At 36.4% G+C, this 21,028-nt stretch overlaps 1 protein-coding gene across 2 annotated transcripts in view; it reads left to right on the forward strand.

Annotated features, from left to right (window-relative positions):
* NFAT5 (nuclear factor of activated T cells 5) overlaps positions 1 to 21,028 on the forward strand; it is a 140,516-nt gene that overhangs the window by 59,685 nt on the left and 59,803 nt on the right. For both annotated transcript variants that reach the window (XM_023738414.1, XM_023738413.1), the window contains one exon: positions 19,813 to 19,938. In XM_023738414.1, coding sequence (XP_023594182.1) covers positions 19,813 to 19,938 — 126 coding nt within the window. Of the gene's footprint in view, positions 1 to 19,812; positions 19,939 to 21,028 lie in introns of those variants that run through there.

Here is a 21,028-nt window from a genome sequence, read left to right on the forward strand (position 1 = left end):
GGATTTTTGTTTTCTTTACATTGAGGTGCAATCCATACTGAAGGCTATAGTCTTTGATATTCATCAGTAAGTGCTTCAAGTCCTCTTCACTTTCAACAAGCAAGGTTGTGTCATCTGCATAACGCAGGTTGTTGATGAGTCTTTTCTCCAATCCTGATGCCCCATTCTTCTTCATATAGTCCAGCTTCTCGGATTATTTGCTCTGCATACAAGTTGAATAAGTATGGTGAAAGGATACAACCCTGGCACACACCTTTCCTGACTTTAAACCTCACAGTATCCCCTTGTTCTGTTTGAACGACTGCCTTCTTGATCTATGTGGAGGTTCCTCATGAGCACAATTAAGTGTTCTGGAATTCCCTTTCTTCTCTGTGTTATCCATAATTTGTTATGATCCATACAGTCAAATGCCTTGGCATAATCAATAAAACACAGGTAAACGTCTTTCTGGTATTCTCTGCTTTCAGCCAGGATCCATCTGACATCAACAGTGATATCCCTGGTTCCACATCCTCTTCTGAATCCGGCTTGAATTTCTGGCTGTTCCCTATCGATGTACTGCTGCAGCCGCTTTTGAATGATTTTCAGCAGAATTTTACTTGTGTGTGTTATTAATGATATTATTTGATAATTTCCACATTTGGTTAGGTCACGTTTCCTTGGAATAGGCATAAATATGGATCTCTTCCGGTAGGTTGGCCAGGTAGCTGTTTATTCCTAAACAGCTTTGTGGGGGCACAATAAATGGTATTGTTTCCCAAGTTCCTTTTCAGAGTTCTCTTTGTTAATGTTAGAGGAATCCAACTAATTTCTGTATGTTGCTCTTATACCCTGCCACTTTGCTGAATCCGTTTATTAGTTCCAGTAGCTTTCTTGTGGATTCTTTGGGATTTTCGATGTATAGGATCATATTGTCTACGAATGGGGATAGTTTTACTTCTTCCTTTGCAATTCAGATGCCCTTTATTTCCCTTTCTTGTTACTCTAGCTAGGACTTTTCCAATATGATGTTGAATAAAAGTGGTGTTAAAGGGCATCTTTGTCTGGTTTTCATTCTTAGGGAGAATGCTTTCGGTCTCTCTCCATTGAGAATAGTGTTGGCTGTTGGTTTTTGTGTATATGCCCTTAATTATGTTGAGAAATTTCCATTCTTTTCCTATTTTGGTGAGAGTTTTTATATGGAATGGGTGTTTGACTTTATCAAATGCCTTTTCAACATCAGCTGAGATGATCATGTAATTCTTTTCCTTTGTTTCATTTATGTGGTGCAGTGTTGACTTATTTTATAATGTTTAACCATCCTTGCATACCTGGTATGAATCCCAGTTGGTCTTGATGCATTATTTATTTTTTTGATGGGCTATTGGATTCTGTTGGCTTGAATTTTGTTGGGAATTTCTGCGTAAGTGTTCGTGAGGGATATTGGTCTGTAGTTTTCTTTTTTAGTGTTGTCTTTGCCTGGCTTTGGTATCAGGGTTATCCTAGTTTCATAAAATGAATTCGAGGTTATTCCTTCCTTTTCTATGTTCTGGAATAGTTTGAGTAGTATTGGTGTCAACTCTTCTCTGAATGTTTGGTAGAATTCTCCAGTGAAACCATCTGGGTCAGGGCCTTTTTTTTTTTTTTTGGTTAGTAGTTTTTTAATGACCGCTTCAATTTCTTCTTTCATTTTGAATCTGTTCAGATATTCTACCTCAGTTTATGTTAGTTTAGGTAGGTAGTGTGTTTCTAGAAATTTTCTCTAGGAGTATAATTTTTCGTAGTATTCTGTTATGATCCCTTTTATTTCAGTTGGTTCTGTTCTAATGTTGCCTGTCTCATTTCTTTTTTGAGTTATTGACATCTCCTTTTTTTTTCTTTTGTCGGTTTGGCCAGTGGTTTGTTGATTTCATTGATCCTTTCGAAGAACCAGCTTCTAGTCTTATTGTTTCGGTTGTTTCTCTGTTTCATTTATTTGTGCTCTAATCTTTATTACTTCCTTTCTTCTGGCAGCTGTGGGCTTCTTTTGCTGCTCTTTTTCTGATTGTTCTAGATACAGGATTAAGGTACTGATTTTGGCCCTTTCTTCTTTTTTGATGTATGTATTTATTGCTATACATTGGCCTCTAAGTACGGCTTTTGCTGTGTCTCAAAGGTTTTGGTATGTTGTATTTTCATTCTTGTATGGTTCTAGGAATTTTTTTTATTTCATTTTTAATTGCTTCTATTTCGTAGTAATTTTTAAGCATAGCGTTGTTCAGTTTCCAAGTATTTGATTTTTCTCCTTGTTTTTCGTTATTAATTTCTAATTTTGTAGCATTGTGATCTGACAAGGTCCTGTGTATTATTTTGATATTTTTTAATTTATCAAGGCTTGTTTTAATAGACCTGGAGCCTTGATGACTCAGTGCCTAAGAGTTTGGCTGCTAATCAAAAGGTCGGCAGTTTGAATCCACCAGCCACTCCTTGGAAACCCTATGGGACAATTCTACTTTGTACTGTAGGGTCACTATGAGTATATGTCTGTGAGGTCAAGTTGGTTGGCTGTATTATTTAGATCTTCTGTATCTTTGTTGGGTTTCTTTCTAGTTGTTCTGTCCATCGTTGAAAGTGGTGTATTAAAGTCTCTGACTATTATTGTAGAACTGTCTATGTCTCTCTCATTTCTGTTAGGTATTGTCTTATATATTTTGGAGCTGTGTTGCTGGGTATGTAGATATTTATTATGGTTATGTCTTCTTGGTGAATTGATCCCGTAATCATTATATAATGTCCTTCCTTGTCTCTTAAGATGGAGTTTGATTTAAAGTCCATTTTGTCAGAGATTAGTATTGCCACTCCTGTTCTTTTTTGGTTACTGTTTGCTTGGTATATTTTTTTCCATCCTTTGATTTTTAACTTCATTAGACTTTGTGTCTAAGGTATGTCTCTTGTAGGCAGCATATTAATGGATCATATTTTTTTTACCCATTCTGCCACTTTGTCTCTTTACTGGTGCATTTAACCCATTTACATTCAATGTGATTATCAATAGATACAAATTTACTGCTGTCATTTTGTTATGCTTTTTTTTGTGATGTGCACAGTTTCTTTGTTCTGCTTAATTTTCTGTGCTAAGTTATTTTTGTTCACGGATTGTCTTTTCATTTCCTTTGTTTTTGTCAGTTTTGTGTTTACTGAGTCTTTTTTATTTTGGTAGGTAGGTTTGTTAATTTGCTTGGTGGTTACTGTGTGGTTTACCTTTATTATCCTATGTTTAAAACAGTCTGTTATTTTTAGATATCGCCTTGACTTCCTCTCCATATGGAAGTTCTGTAACTACACCATTCATTCCCTCCCTTTGTTTTGAAGTTATTGTCGATTTCAGATTGACATCTCTGGTTCCCTGTTTTCGGTTCTGTAGCCTTATTTTACTTTTGTAATTTATCTTTGTAATGCCATTGTGTGGCTTACTCTCAGGTTGTTGTCTGCTGTTGTTTGTTCTCTATCTGAAGGACTCCCTTTAATATTTCTTGTAAAGATGATCTGGTTTTTACAAATTCCTTTAAAGTTTTATCTGGACATGTTCTAATGTTGCCATCATATTTGAGAGACAATTGTCCTGGGTATATGATTCTTTATTGGCAGTTCTTTTCTTACAGGGTTTTGTATATATCATCCCATTGCCTTCTTGCCTGCATGGTCTCTGCTGAGAAATCAGAGTTTAGTCTTATTGGAGTCCCTTTATAGGTGATATTTCACTTTTCCCAGGCTGCTCTCAGAATCCTTTCTTTATCTTTGTACTGGGAAAGTTTGTTTATGATATGTCTTGGTGACTTTCTTATGGAGTCTGTCTTGTATAGGGTTTGTTGAGCTTCTTAGAGGGAAATCTTCTCGCCTTTCATGAGTTGTAGACGTTTTCTACTAGCACATCTAGAAAAATTCTCTGTGCATTTTTTTGTCCCCTCCTGTTTTGGGGTTCCCATCAAGCGTAAGTTATTCTCTTCATGGTGTCCCACATAACTCTTAGGCGTTCCTTATTTTTTTCATTCTTTTTTCTGATTATTCCTCAAAGAAATTGGTCCCAAGGGATTTGCCCTCTATGTTGCAAATTCTTTCTTCCCTTGTTTCATTTCTATTTCTGTGTCCTTCCACTGAGTCATCTATTTCCGATATTTTATTGTCAGTCGTCTGGATTTCTAGTTGCTATTTTTGTATGATTTCTAATTGTTTAATTTGTCATTTTGTTCTTGTATTGTTTTCCTGAATTCTTGTAGGGTTTTGTCTGTTTTTTCTTGATCTCTTTGAGGACCCTATATATAAGCCTATTGAATTCCTTATTAGGCAGTTCCATTGCCATCTTTTCCTCAGGAAGGTTTTCTGCCCCTTTATTTTCATCAGTTAGTTGAGCCATCTTGTCTTGTTTCTTTATATGATTTGGTATTGTCTACTGTCTTCAAGGCATTAAGGTGTTGTTTTAAGGAGAAGATAGGGCAGATGACTGGGGGGAGCACAAACACTCTGGTGGGGGAGGGGCAGGACTGGAGACTGGGGGTCACACAGATGTTCTCTCTGGTGCGGGGGCATGACTGGAGACTCGGGAGTGGGTGGCCGGGGGTCTCGCAGGCACTCTTCCAAACAGGATTTCTCTGAATTTCAACTTTATTTTCTATGAATGCTTTCCCTATATGGTGGGAAAGACAGCTTCCAGTCTTGCCCAGTTTTACCTCTGTGGCTTTGACCTTTGAAGAGGGACTACCTTGATATTCTCTGTAGTGGCAATTCAAGAAATCCTAGGGATTGCATCTAATTAATTGCTCATGAATCACCCAACTATCACCTGAAGTAAAGAGATGAGAGTAGTTTCTATCAGAACCTATTAGCTCCTGTAATAAAACAGGATGGGAGAAAAGATGAGTAGGCAGTCTCCCATATAGAACTCAAATATGACATTCAGGTTTCTGACTTGGTTGAATGGGTGGAAAGGGTTAAGTATCATTTAACAATTAGCAGGTTACTGGGGATCATGGCAAGAGCAATTTTAATATAGTAGTGTTGGAAACTGGATTGCTGTAGGTTAAAGAGCAAGTCAAAGAAAAGACATGAGACAGTGAATACAGATAATCTTGGAAGATGTTTGGCTGTGAAGAGGAGGAAAGAGAGAGAGCATTTAGAGGAGCATAAGTTGAGGAACTTTTTTTTGTTTTTAACCATTGGAGAGAATTGAACAGATTATATAGTTGGCCCCTAAACCTGCATTTGTAGTACAGATTCCTCTCAGTTATATACGCATAATTCTAAAGAAAACTAAACTCCATGAGAGTGGGAACCTTGACTTTTAGGTATTGTAACCTCACTACCTTTCATAAAACAGATATTCATGTAAATATTCATTCAACAGATATTTAATTAGTGCTGTCTTATTTAATTAACGCTGTTTTATTTTATAGTTATACTGCCACGTAATTGTAAATTTTCATAGCCTACTTTTTGCTATTGTAGTTAGTGCTGCTATGAACAATCAAAACTAGAATTTAGAAGGTATCTGAGTCTATGATGATTGCTTATTGCTACTGATTGGTGTTACAGGCTTGTACTGGTAATATTACTAAATCTGTCTCTTTTCAAAGAATCCTTTATTGATTACTTAAGATCATAGCCTCCTGTTTCTTGTCTTCTCTAAATGTCTCATATTTGTTCCTTATTGTTCCAACTAGATTTTTGGTTCTTTGAGGGCAGGGACTACTATGTTTTTAATTTATTTTACATCTTCCTTTGTGCCTAGAGTACAAAGGATATGTGTGTGTATATGTGCAGACTATTTTTGTACTTTTTGAGAAGATAAATAAGACTCACTTTTTTAAACCTCAAAGGGCTTACCCCAGTATACATAGGGCACATACAGTAGTTGTTGAATATTTAATTACGTAACCTGAAAAATCTTCAAATCTATTGAAGATTGCCAAGTAGAATATGGTGATATTAGTTCTTCATCCTCTGAGCAAAGAACATATTGATACAGGTTAAAATTACAGCAGAGTAACTTCTGCTTCGGTGGTTCAGTGGTAGTATTCTCACCTTCATGCAGGAGATTCAGGTTCAATTTCCAGCCAGTGCACCTCATGAGCTGCTACCACCCATCTCACAGTGGAGGCTTGCATGTTGCTGTGATGCTGAACAGGTTTCAGCAGAGCTTCCAGACTAAGACAGACTAGGAAGAAAGGCCTAGTGATCTACTTCCGAAAAGAATCAACCATTGAAAACCCTATGGATTATAACAATCCATGTTCTGTTGTACATGGGGTTGCCATGAGTTGGGGGCTGACTCCATGGCAGCCACCAACAAGAACTGCTTCCAGCCAAAAATAGATTAACAGGGACGAAGTTTACCCTCCTGACTGAAATAACCAAAACAACAGACAAAAATATATAAAACAATGGTTCTCATTGCATTGAACATCAGGCATCATAGGACAGTGATCCCTGAGAGAGAAAACAAATGAGATGAGCCCTACAATTGCCCTGGCTTACTGCCCGGCCATGGTGCAGAGAAGGGGAGATCCAGGTAGAACACAGTGGTCTCCCTGAGTTGAGGAAGTGGAGCTAGGAGTCCAGGGAGGCCAAGACGGCTAGAGTTCTTAGGGAAGAGTACTGGAGAGGAAAACAATGTACCCAGAGAGAACTGTGGAGAGTTACAGAGGCTCTTCTTTGAATATTCAGTTGAATAGTGATCATTGCAAGCATGTGAGAAAACTACCCAAGGCTGGGGAAAAAACCCTTGAAAGGAATAGAGACAGCAGGGATCAGAGCTCATATAGGGCTGGGAATGATGCTGATTTGCACCAGCAAGAATAGAAAACCTTTTAATTCAGGGAGCATTAGGTAGAGGGTTAAGAAGGGTCTTGCCTCTGTAGTAGGGAAAACTTAACCATAGACTAAACACACTCTGGTTGTTCCTAACCAATGTTAAAAACAAGAACTAATAGGATCAAACTGTTTTTAAGTAACTTAACCATGTCCCCAAACACAGCTCAAGAATAGGTACCAGAATACAAAAATATCCATCACCCAACAGTGAAATTCACAATATCTAGCATCCAGTTGAAAATCACCAGTCAGAAAAAGAAACAGAAAATTACAACACGTAATGAGAAAAATCAGTAAATCAAAATTTATCCTGAAATAATTTATGGCTTTTTTTGTTGGTGCTCCTTGGCATTTCCAGGTTGCTGGCTTCTCTAGCACCTGGCAAAAAGAAAACTCAGGGAACTCACTGCCATATTATTTCTGGTTCTTGTGATCCCTAGCTGATCTGCCTTGTTTTCTATACCTTTCAGTCGTCTTTTTTTTTTTTTTTTTTTAAATATACAATGTTCTGCAGTTTTAGCTGAATAGGGAAAAGTGTGTCTGTTGCATCTTTATGAAATGGAATGTTTCTGAGACTCAAGTTTTTGGAATAAAAACAAACGTTCCTTGCTGGATCAATTGGATATCCATATGAAAAACAATGAACTTTGACTTCAGCCTTACAATACGCAAAACAAATTCCAGATGGATTATAGGTATAAATATGAAAGGTAAAGCAATAAGAAGAGAACATAGAATATCTTTATGTCCTTGGGGTATGCAAAGATTTCTTAAACAGGACCCAGAAATCACTAACCATAAAGGTAAAGACTGATAGATTGGACTTCAATAAAATTAAAGACTCCTGTTCATCAAAGTCACGGTTGAAAGAATGAATAGGCAGGCAACTTATGGGAGAAGATATTTGCAATATGTATATTTCACATAGGATCTCTATTTAGAATTTTATAATGTGCCTGGGAGATGATACATATTTCAGTAATGTATCTAAGGAATGAATATATGAATGAGTGAGCAAATTATCTACCTTGATTGATTCTACTCAAACAATTCTAAAATATTATTCCGTTTCTTATACCCATAATCTGAGAGATGGAAAGCAAAAACTAAACAAACAAAAAGTTTAAAAACCACCTTGTTTTTCTGCTTACCATTACCAGAATGTCCTACCTCCTGCACTTTTGCCCCATCATCATCTAAACCACCATTTTCTAATGAACAAATAATTATTTTCAGTTCTTACAGTCTTTATTTTTGGTGATTTTTAAAGCCTTAAGCTATTTCCTATCAGTTTTCTTCTGTTTATAGAGCATGAATTTTTTTCCTCCTTCAGTACTGTAGAAGTCAAAGTTTGCGTTGTCTTTTCTACTCTACACAAGGATTATCAGCAATAAACAGGAGGAATGTGCAAACCTCATACTTTGAGAGATAAGCTGATTGTTTACAGTGATCAAAAATCCTTGTCTACCCATGAGTGGTAATGGACAAATGACCAAGTTCGTTACTTCTGCCTCTTAATTTAAGACAGTGGTTATCAACAGGGAATGTGAGAATTGCACGTGGAAATATGTTTTTGTTTTTCCAAAGTGAAGATGTCTGGAGTTCCATTGCATACCTACTGAATACGGTTTACAGGAAGTAGTATCACAGAATGCATATTTTTATAAAGCAACAGTGATTCTGGCTAAAAGTCATTATTTTAAAGCATGAAATTCAGCCCAAACAAGACTGACTTGCGTTTATTACCTCTTTAAGTATTGCTAATTAAAAAGAAAAAAAAATTTTTTTTCCTGAAGAGTATAGAAGGGAATAGCAACAAAGAGCTGAACCATGTTTTGCAGATCACCTAAGTTTTTATACCTTGAGGGTGAAGTTTTCTTTTAAGTGAAAAATAATACCCTTTAGAATAATATATGATGTGCTGTATTAAAATGACCATGTATCTCAAGTTAGTTTTCTTATTCCCCAAATTGATACAATTTATATAAAGCACAGGTCTACCCTGACACATATGGGGTCATCAGGAATTGTAATCAACTTGACAACAACTGTTGGTGTATTATTTTAAAATATTTAGAACACTAGATTGTTTCAGGAAAACAATAATAAAATTTGTGGAAGGAGTGATATGAATAAGTAAATATGTGACTGCAGACTAGTAAATTAACTTAAATGAGAAAAATTTGTTAAGAGTATCACCTGCTGGTTATTCTTGGACTCTGTAATCTTTCTGAAACTGAATATCCAGTAGACGTGCAGCCAGTACATTTTTCCAGTGGAGATGCCAAGTATCATGACTGTCAGGCCCGAAGTGTTTTTAACAGAATGAATGCTGTCTCTCTTCAGTGGAGAACTATGTTAGCATGGTAGAGGTGCCAGGCACTCTGTGTAGAATGTCTAACATGAAACCATAGCCTTGGGATTCACCAGCTTACTGAAATAGTTAATGGAGATGTGAAAGAATGTCTTTTAACTCTTTCAGGTGCCTGGCGTAACTCTGTATTTAGAGATAAGAAAAAAAGTAAAATCTCATTTTTTTAAATTTTATTATGGTAAAATATGTAACATAAATTTGACATTTTAACCACCCCTAAGTGTACAATTCAGTGACATTAATTACTCCTAACCCCCATTTTTTAAACAAGATAAAATTGTTTTAAAAATAGGTTTTTCAGTATTATAGTATTTGATTTCTAAAAGATATTTGGGAGCACTCATTATCTGAATAACTGCTCTCTGTGCTGAGCATTAGCTCACTCTTTGTTAAATTTCTTAAGAGTTCCCAACACAAAATATTAATACTGTTTTTTTTTTTTGTTTTTTACCACATTTAGTTCCATTTAGCTGCTTGTTTGACAATTGAACAGAAATATCTTGTTTACAGAACTTTTTTCCCCCTTTTTGTTGTTCATCTCTGTGTAGAGTTAAGTCAGTTGTATTTGTGGCATACAACTTTTATTCTTGAAAGTAAATAAGGCAGTTTTGAGAAAAGTCATAAAGTGGGTGGGCTCTCTAACACTTTTGGTCTTTACACTTTGACCCCAAAGCAACTGAAATAAATGTTAATTCTCAGGTTAACAAAGGTAAGGTGGAGTGAAAATTCCAAAAAAGGAATAATAACTTACAGGGAGAGTCTTTTTTAACATGAATCATCTTATTGAAGCCTCACTGCAATTCTTTTGACAATGTAGGCATCTTAATTCCTATTTAGAAATAAACTGAGATTTCAAAAATTTAAGTTATTTATCCAAAAATTTGAGCTAATTATTGGCAAAATAAAGGTCAAATATTGGCCTCCTAACTCCAAATTTAATTTTCTTTGCACTATACCATACTGTGTGTGTGTGAATGTGTGTGCTCATATATGTGTGGTTGTGTGCTTATATTAGATAGACAGTACAGCATAATGATTAAGAACATTAGCTTTGGAATTAGACTGATATGTCTGTGTTTGAATCTTAGCTCCTGCACTTACTGGGCTTGGCCTCAGAATCTTCTCTTTTGTTTTAAATGGACCTCAGGTGCAAAGAATTTCATTAATCATAATACGCACTATGCTTGCATAGGCCTAATTTTATTGTGTTTATTTAATTTGGTTATATATTTATAGTAAAAAGAAAACTCATGGTTATATATTTATAGTAAAAAGAAGAAACTAACTTATTTCTGCTTCTCTTTAGTCCCATCTCCTTGTCTCCCCATCAAAGGAAACTACTGTCTAAACTTTGTATTTATCATTTCCCCCTCCTTTTTTTTAATCACATATGTTTTTCATTTTTTACTATTACACAAGCCTCAAGTTCTTAGGATTGTTTTGAGATTGCATGAGAAAGTGTATGTAAAGAGCTTTGCACAGTGCCTCCCCCTGCCCCCCACCCCATGCTCAATAAATGGTAACTGTAGTTGTATTGTTGTTACTTTGCTGAGAGACAAGATCAAGAAAAGCTTGTCTTTTCTCAGCGTTTCTTTTGGTTTATCTTCCAGGACTCTTCAGGGGGAAAGAGGGAATATGGGAATTTAAGGTCTTTTTATCTTTTCCTGGAACTGAGCAATAACAGAATGAAGCATTAGAGAACGGGATTTGGGCAATCAGTAGTTAGAGCACAGAGTGCCCAACTGAGAAGGAAAAAAAAATTAAACTACACTATTAAGTTAACAATTTTTCCCTTCTCTCTCACTCTCCTGTGCCCTCAAGATAGGATTTCTGTCTACTTTGATCTTGACACAGTATAGTGAAATTCTTCCACCCCCTCACACTCAGTGTCAAAGAGTAAAGGACTGAATTGGCCCAGAAATAATCAGTGACATAAATGGATCAAGTAGAGTTTCCAGAATGACCAAGCAAAACAAGCCAGCCAGTCAGCTGATTTCTACATTGTTCACCTTCCTACCCAACAATGAGAAGCATTAATTTCTTTTCAGTATCTGGAAATGTTGGCTTCATTGCTCCATTTCCTCCTTCCCTCTAATTGCCTTAGGCTGCTTGCTATTGCGCCTATATTCTTGATACTCAGAGCCTGCTACCCTTTCTGCCTAATTTTTTAATACATTTATATTAACAATTTATGTTAATGTAGTTTTTTTTGTATCCCACTTGTCCTGATTCTACTACATGGATACTTTTAGCAGTGCACTTTTGTTGAGATTTTGGTGAACTAAAATTCATAATGAATTATTAAGTGAGCTTATTAAACGTTATTGCACAATCAAATTATTAGCAACATTAATAGAAAAAAAATATATAAGAGAACAGTCACCCCAGTTCTGCCAGATTAAGGAAAGACTTCCTTAGAAAACTAGTGGAAAAGTAACTTCTGGATTTAAAACGGTGAGTGCATATAAGCATTGTGTAAGAGCTGTTTTACCCGCTGTTACATTAATCCTTATTAAATTTTACCTTATTCTTTTGGGTAGATATTCCAGTCTTTCATGATCTGTGATAAATTATGGCATATTATATATCCCATTTAAGTGTGTCATTAGCAAATTCTTTATATTTTTTCAAGTTGTTGATAAAAAACAAGATGAAGAATAGGAAAAAACTCCATGTTGTGGTACTAATAAATACTTCCTTCTAGGTTGAACCTATAAATTTTTGAGTGCTGTTGCTTAGAAATCATCTATTAAGTCAGCATTTCTTCATCTTGTCTGCAAGAACCTTTAAAGATTTTTACCAGGTATTTTACTGAATTTAGCGTGCAGCGTTTTCCTCATATTTCTTAAAAAAGCAGATTAGAAAATTAAAACCACAATGAGATACCATCTCACCCCGGCATTACTGGCACGAATCAAAAACACTGGAAATAACAAATGTTGGAGGGGCTGCGGGGAGATCGGAACACTTATGCACTGCTGGTGGGAATGCAAAATGGTACAACCATTTTGGAAAATGATATGGCGCTTCCTCAGAAAGGTAGAAATAGACATACCATTCGATCCAGCAATCCCACTTCTAGGAATATATCCTAGAGAAATAAGAGTTGTCACTCGAATAGACATATGCACATCTATGTTCATGGCAACATTGTTCACAGTAGCAGAACGATGGAAACAACCTAGATGCCTATCAACAGATGAACTGATAAACTATGGCACATACACACAATGGAGTACTATGCAATGAGAAAGAACAACAATGAATCTGTGAACCATCTCATAACATGGATGAAACTGGAGGACATTACACTGAGTGAAATAAGTCAGTCACAAAAGGACAAATATTGTATGAGACCTCTATTGTAAAAACCCTTGAGAAAGTTCACACACAAAATGTAACAATCTTTGTTGGTTACCAGGGATGGGAGGGGTGGAGGGGGGAATACTAAATAGGCAATAGATAAGTGGTATCTTGGGTGAAGGGTGAGACAGTACACAATACAGGGGAAACTAGCACAACTTGTACAAGGAAAGGTCATGGAAGCCCCATAGACACATCCAAACTCCGTGAGGGACTGAATTGCTGGGCGGAGGGCTGTGGGGACCGTGGTCTTGGGGAACATCTAGCTCAACTGGCATAACACAGCTTATAAAGACAATGCTCTACATTCTACCTTGGTGAGTAGTGTCTGGGGTCTTAAAAGCCTGTGAGCAGCCATCTAAGATACTCCACTGGTCTCATCCCTTCGGGAGCAAGGGAGAATGAAGAGAACAGGATACAAGGAAAAGATTAGTCTGAAGGACTAATGGTCCACAGCTACCAAGGCCTCCACCGGACTGAGTCCAGTGCAGCTAGATGGTGCCTGGCTACCACCACTGACTGCTCTGACCAGGATCACAACAGAAGGTTCTGGACAGAGCTAGAGAAGGATGTAGAGCATAATTCTAACTCACAAAAAAAAAAGACCAGATTTACTGGCCTAAAGGAGACTGGAGAAACCCCGAGAGTATGGCCCCCAGACACCCTTTTAGCTCAGTGGTGAAGTTACCTCCGAGGTTCAGCGTTCAGCCTGGGAGTGGACAGCTCCGTAAAACCAAATGAGACTCATGAGGTACAGGAGTCCAGTGACAAGGGCCAGAAGGCAGAAGGGGACAAGGAAGCTGGTGATAGGGAACCCAAGGTTGAGTAAGGATATTGTTGATGTGTAGTGAGATTGTTAACCATCGTCATAGGGCAACATTTGTAGTAACTGTTAAATGAGAAACTATTTTGTTCTGTAAGCCTTCATCTTAAGTGAGAATAACAGCACAATTGGAAGAGCGTAGTCAATGTCACTGAACTGTGCGTGTAGAAATTTTGGAAGTGGTGTATCTTTGGCTATGTGTATTTTCACCAAAAAGAAAAGGTTGAGAAGTTAGAGGGTTGATATGTTGTGGAGTTGTTAACCAGTGTCATAAAACAACATGTGTACTACTGTTTCATGAGAAACTATTTGTTCTGTAAGCCTTCACCTGAAGTACAATAAAAAAGAAAAAGAAAAAGAAAAAAAGCAGATTAGATTAGTTTGCCTGTAGCTTGACCTTTATAATTTCACTTTTCACAGAGCTTTGTGAAGAGGTATTTTTATCCATGAAATTTATCAGGAACATTGATAGAGACCTTGCTTACTCTTGTGCAGTTTTCAGTTATGCTTGGTCTATTTCTCTTTCTCTCTCCTTTCCCCCCTTTTTAAAACAGCTTTATTGATATGTAACTTATACCATAAAGTTCACCTGTTTAAAGTTTGCAATTCAGCAGTTGCTAGTATATTTACAGAGTTGTGTAACCATCACCATAATCTACTTTGGGAATATTTTCATCACCTCCCCAAAAAACTTTATTCTTTCTTTTTGTAAAATTAGAAGTAGTTTTCCAAGGAAGCCTTTTGTCAGGAACCTGCCTTTCCATTGTGGATTTCCCACTCCCTTTCTTCGTATTGTGTGTTTGTAAATCTAGAATTTCATTCCTCCTTTATCTGAACCATTTAAAAGATAACAAAAGAAAAATAGATTTTATGACCCAACATAACACTTACTTAGGACTGTCTATAGCTTTCTTGAATTTAAAGTGCCTATACTCTTGTTCGCTGTGGATTACACCTCAACATAAAGAAAAAAATCCTGACAACTGGACCAGTAAGCAACATCATGATAAACGGAGAAAAGATTGAAGTTGTCAAGGATTTCATTTTACTTGGATACACAGTCAACACCCATGGAAACAGCAGTCAAGAAATCAAATGATGCATTGCATTGGACAGATGTGCTGCAGAAGACCTCTTAGAAGTGTTAAAAAGCAAAGATGTCACCTTGAAGACTAAGGTACGCCTGACTGAAGCTATGGTGTTTTCAATCACCTCATATGTGTGCAGAAGCTGGATGATGAGTAAGGAAGACCAAAGAAGAATTGATGCCTTTGAATTGTGGTGTTGGCTAAGAATATTGAATATACCATGGACTGCCAAAAGAACAAACAAATCTGTCGTGGAACAACTACAGCCAGAATGCTCCTTAGAAGCAAGGATGGCAAGACTACGTCTCGCATACTTTGGATGTGTTATCAGGAGGGATCAGCCCCTGGAGAAGGATGTCATGCTTGGTAAAGTAGAGGGTCAGCGAAAAAGAGGAAGACCCTCAAGGAGATGGATTGACACAGTGGCTGCAACAATGTGCTCAAGCACAACACCGATTGTGAAGATGGTGCAGGACCAGGCAGTGTTTTCTTCTTTTGTAAATAGGGTTGCTAGGAGTCCAAACCGACTGGACGTCACCTAACAACAACAACATACTCTTGTTCAGGCATTCTTTCGTTGGCTAGTGGAGACTGTAAAAGTATTTAATTTAGATTAAATTTAGGACTAAGTAACAATAGTATTAATAGCATAATTTATATTCCTTTTAATTATTTGATGTCTGATGGGAAGCAGATTTAAGAGAAAGGCCAGTGTATGTGGTCAGGTTGTACAATTACAGCTTAGGGGGAATACCTTTGAGATATTGGAGTAAAAGAAGAGTTTAAATGAGAATTTAAGTGTTAGAGAGGTTAAGTAAGTTGTTTAAAGTGACAGAGCCAACCCAGTTCTATCTGAAATCAGAGCCTGTACTGCTAACAACTGTATTAACTGCTGCTTCCCCTGAATAGATACAATAAAACTTCGGGCAAGACGGACTTCTTTAATTTTTCAACACTTGAGTCAATGAATCAGAAAAATAACCTTTGATGAATAAATTCATGCTTCCTACACCTTCCACTTGACCTTGCACTTTACATTACTTAGCTTTTTGGGGGGTGAAGTGGGGAGGTGGCTTTTATTTAGGAGGGAGGCCTTTTAGTTAGGGCTGGGATATAACAAGTTCAGTATTTAGCCACTTTCCAGTGTATTTCTTTTAATAATTTTTTTTTGTGTGATTCAGAATATACACAGCAGAACATACACCAGTTGCACATTTTCTTCGTGTACAGTTCAGTGACATTGATTACATTCTTTGAGTTATGCAACTGTTCTCACCCTCAGTTTCACAGTTTTTCCTCCCCCATTATCCAAAGGACTTTTATTAACATTGCTTTTATACTACTAATACAGACTCAACTTTATACCCTTCTCTGGGAAAGGTAGAGTGTTTCAGTCCATGGTTTAAAAAGTTGATTAGCTTGATTGATTTTTACAATTGGAGAAGTGGAGAAACAGTTCTGACAAGTGAAGTGCTATTAGTGACTGGACTATTACTAGGATACATTTTTTTTTTTTTTATTGTACTTTACGTGAAGATTTACAGAACAAATAGTTTCTCATTAAACAGTCAGTACACATATTGTTTTATGACATTGCTTAACAACCCCACAACATGTCAATCCTCTCCCTTCTTGACCTTTTTTTTTTTTTTTTTTTTGGTGAAAATATACATAGCCAAACATACACCATTTTAAAAATTTCTACATGCACAGTTCAGTGACATCAATTGTGTTCTTCCAGTTCTGCTGCTATTCTCACTTTAGATGAAGGTTTACAGAACAAAATAGCTTCTCATTAAACAGTTAGTAGACATGTCGCCCTATGACAATGGTTAACAACCCCACTGCCTGCCAGCTCTGTCATTACTCAACCTTGGGTTCCCTATCACCAGCTTTCCTGTCCCCTTCTGCCTTCTAGTCCTTGTCCCTGGACTGCTAAGTCTGATTAGTCTCGTTTTGTTTCATGGGACTGTCCAATCCCCGGCTGAACGGTGAACCTCAAAAGTGACTTCACCACTGAGTTTAAAAGGGTGTCTGGGGGCCATACTCTTGGGGTTTCTCCAGTCTCTTTCAGGCCAGTAAATCTGGTCTTTTGTGTGGGTGTTAGAATTTTGTTTACATCCTTCTCCAGCTCTGTCCAGAACCCTCTGTTGTGATCCCGGTCAGAGCAGTCAGTGGTGGTAGCCAGGTACCGTCCAGCTGTACTGAACTCAGTCTGGAGGCCTTGGTAGCTGTGGTGCATTAGTCCTTTGGACTAATCTGTTCATTGTATCCTGTTCTCTTCATTCTCCCTTGCTCCCGAAGGGATGAGACCAGTAGAGTATCTTAGATGGCTGCTCACAGGCTTTTAAGACCCCAGACACTACTTAACAAGGTAAAATGTAGAACATTGTCTTTATGAACTGTGTAATGCCAGTTGAGCTAGATGTTCCCTGAGACCATGGTCCCCACAGCCCTCCGCCCAGCAATTCAGTCCCTCACGGAGTTTGGATGTGTCTGTGGAGCTTCTATAACCTTTCCTTGTACAAGTTGTGCTGGTTTCCCCAGTATTGTGTACTGTCTCACCCTTCACCCAAGATACCACTTATCTATTGCCTATTTAGTATTTCCCCCCCACCCCTCCCATCCCTTGTAACCAACAAAGATTGTTACTTTTTGTGTGTACACTTTTTCATGAGTTTTTACAATAGAGGTCTCATATAATATTTGTCCTTTTGTGATTGACTTATTTCACTCAGCATAATGTCCTCCACTTTCATCCATGTTATGAGATGCTTCACAGATTCATCATTGTTCTTTATCATTGCATAAAACTCCATTGTGTGTATGTACCATAGTTTGTTTATCCATTCATCTGTTGATGGGCATCTAGGTTGTTTCCATCTTTTTGCTGTTGTGAACAATGCTGCAGTGAACATGGGTGTGCATATGTCTGTTTGAGTGACAGCTCTTATTTCTCTAGGGTATATTCCTAGGAGTGGGATTGCTGGATCGTATGGTATTTCTATTTCTAGCTTTCTAAGGAAGCGCCATATCATTTTCCAAAATGGTTGTATCATTTTGCATTCCCACCAGCAGTGCGTAAGAGTTGCGATCTCCCCGCAGCGCCTCCAACATTTGTTAATTTCCAGTGTTTTTGATTCGTGCCAGTAATGCTGGGGTGAGATGGTATCTCATTGTGGTTTTAATTTGCATTTCTCTAATGGCTAGTGGTCACGAGCATTTCCTCATGTGTCTGTTGGCTGCTTGAATGTCTTCTTTGGTGAAGTATCTGTTCATTTCCTTTGCCCATTGTTTAATAGGATTATTTGTCTTTTTGCTGTAGAGGTGTTGGATTTTCTTATAGATTATGGAGATTAGACCTTTGTCTGACTTGTACTGTCCAAAAATTTTTTCCCAGTCTGTAGGTTCTCTTTTGACTCTTTTGGTGAAGTCTTTTGAAGAGCATAGGTGTTTGATTTTTAGAAGATCCCGGTTGTCTAGCTTATCTTCTGGGGTTTGTGTGTTGATGGTTATGGTTTGTATGCTATTAATGCTATGTATTAGGGCCTGTAGCATTGTTCCTATTTTTGCTTCTGTGAACTTTATAGTTTTTGGCTTTGTATTTAGGTCTTTGATCCATTTTGAATTAGTTTTTGCGTATGGTGTGAAGTATGGGTCCTGTTTCATTTTTTTGCAGGTGGATATCCAGTTTTGCCAGCACCATTTGTTAAAAAGACTGTCTTTTTCCCATTTGATGTAGGATACATTTTTTTGTTTCTTGACATAAATGTATTTTGATAGATCCTTTTCTCTTTTCATCCAAGCTATTTTTATTTTCAAATTTCTGTTCTGTTTGGACAAAAAAATAAAGTTGAGTATGCATCTCTTTTATGTCTAAGGAACTCTTCTACATGGATTGAGAAAAATAATTAAAATGAATATTTGGTGATATGGCATTTCTATTAGGTTCTCCTTACCACCCCCACGCCCACATGCACACACAGCTTGTTTGAAAGATGTAAGTAATTTACTTAAAGCTTTTTGCAACTTTTTAACAAGCTGAAAATTTTCAGTCAGGGCATATTATATTCAAACAGATGACGAATTTGCCAAATGCTTTGAAAATGAAAATTTCAAGTGTTAGGTAATAGGGTTTTTCAAAAGAAACTTTTAAGTTGATTCTTTACTGTGAATGAAGATAATTTAAGAGGACAATTTCTAATTTTATCTTTTCTTCATGACCTTCTTCCCTATCCCTATCCACATCAAAGTTAGGATACATACTTCAGTGATTAACTGGGAGAATCAAAGTATTTATGAATTCAGTAATCAGTTATCTAAAAGTGTTATCTATTACCAAGGATAAAATGTCTTTCAGTGCCACCTATGTTTTTAATCACTCATGCAGATAACTAATAATCTTTAATTGTTGGAATATTGGATTTCTTGGAGTACTAGACAAGTCCTTTAAACTCTGTCCCTCAGTTCTTTTTGAAAATGGGCATACACTTCTAACTGGTCTTTTGACATTCCTTCCAACATTGATTCTACTACCTTTAGAGGTTATCTTGAGAATTATTTGTTTAAAAACCATAAATAATAACTACAATACAATTATTTTAAGTAGTAGATATAAATTGAATTTTATGGGCAATTAAAATATTATAAAATACTTTTAAAAGGTACGGTATTTAATCTGGATAGAAAGGTGATCATAATCTAATATAGGTGTTTATATTTTCTGGTTTAAGAATATCCTATACCTGTGCCTTTCCAAGCTTGGAAATGCTTCAGAAAGTCAGAGGTATTTCCTTGAGCCATGACATTCTTTTTTAGCTTCTTTAGGAGGGAAAAACACATTAAGATAATGTTGCATTAAAATATTTGCCAAAGGGTGCTTGGTGAAAGAACAGGACTACACTAATGGACTAATTGGAGAAGCCAGTTTCAAGCTAATAAACACTAGTATATGCTATCTCCTGTATAATGAAGGGTAAGTTACAGTCTTATTATTTCAGAGAAAGAGAACTGAACCATTTTAGGTTATTTGACATTTCTTTTATTCTGCCTAGTTTTAAAATTTAATAACTTTCTGGGAGTTGTCTGTGATTAAAAGGAATAAACCCAAGGAAAAAACAGGGGACAGAACTAATGGAAAATTCATTCCTCAGTTCAATAAAATTATACAGTAAAGGAAAAATATATGCTAATAATTCTATAGCATTAATTATATGGGATTCATTTTTTGTGAATAACAAAGTTCTCTTTGTGAGACAAAAGACATATATTGTCATTTTGTGCACATATATTTAGGTTGTTGACTGACACTCTTTTTAAAATTTTCTCCCCCCCAACAGAATCTGTCTATGATCTTCTCCCAAAGGAGTTACAGTTACCTCCACCTAGAGAAACGTCTGTAGCATCAATGAGTCAGACAAGTGGTGGTGAGGCAGGCTCGCCTCCTCCAGCTGTAGTTGCTGCTGGTATGCATTTCATTTTACTTTATTAAAGAAAACTAGGTTATTATCTGGCCAACATGAACAGTGCTGGCAAAGTTCATAGCAAAAAGAGTGTGATTTGAGGGTTTTTTTTTAGGAGGTTTTAAAATATACACTTTTAACATTAAAAACTTTCAGTATAACTTTGTTGATTTAATTATTATTTCTTAAAATTTCTCATTGACACAGACAAGTGCCATCTCCTAGAATGGACCTTGTCTTCAAATATGGGAACCAGTTTAAAGCTGTTTTTGTTGACTTGCACATTAAAAGGTTAAATACCAAGCTATGGATAGAAAATTGTATTTGAGTCTCTGGTTTGCAATTTTCTTTTTTAAACTTGCTCAAAGGAAAAAAATATTTTGTATTATCTGAGAAAGGACTCAAATCTCTTTTCTGTTTGTTGCATGTTAAAACAACCTTTTCCTTACATTTAAAAATATATACAACTTCATACTTACTTTAAATTCAGTTGAAAATAATGGTAAATTTGAATTTAATATTTATATAAAAACATTATCTAATATCAGTGGAAAATTATGGAAAGTAATGTTTGAAATTTACTAGTTTATTTTTACTCAGTTCTCAAATCATACACTTTATGATTACATAATGTTGGTTCACATTTTTATTTTGAATTAAAAGATTGACAGACAAGCTAATAGAAAAAAAGTCTTGATTAGCGATAAATTCATATTAATACTTCCCATAGTATTAGTTTGCCCAAGTGTTATTTATTTTTTGATTGGGTTTATAGACTGCTAAATGTGTTTGCTTTATGAATGGAAATAAAATTATGTACATTCTGAAGTTTCATCTGCCCTAATTAGAGGTTTCTGCCTAATATGATACCTCTTTTAAAATGGTACTTAAAGTCCATTGAGGCATTGCTTTTAGTAAATTCTTTTAGTTTCAAAAAGAGAACAGTGAAGTGGAAAGTTGTGATTCAAATGAGGATATTGGTATTATAGCAGAACTTGGGCTATTTTCTTGTATACATCAACCCTATGTACCATTAACCTTGTGTACCAGTCTTTCCCTTGAGCTGTATGTATGGTGTAATACATAGCCTTCC

Source organism: Trichechus manatus, unplaced genomic scaffold (genome assembly GCF_000243295.1).
Source record: "Trichechus manatus latirostris isolate Lorelei unplaced genomic scaffold, TriManLat1.0 scaffold00116, whole genome shotgun sequence".
NCBI classification, from domain to species: Eukaryota; Metazoa; Chordata; class Mammalia; order Sirenia; family Trichechidae; genus Trichechus; species Trichechus manatus.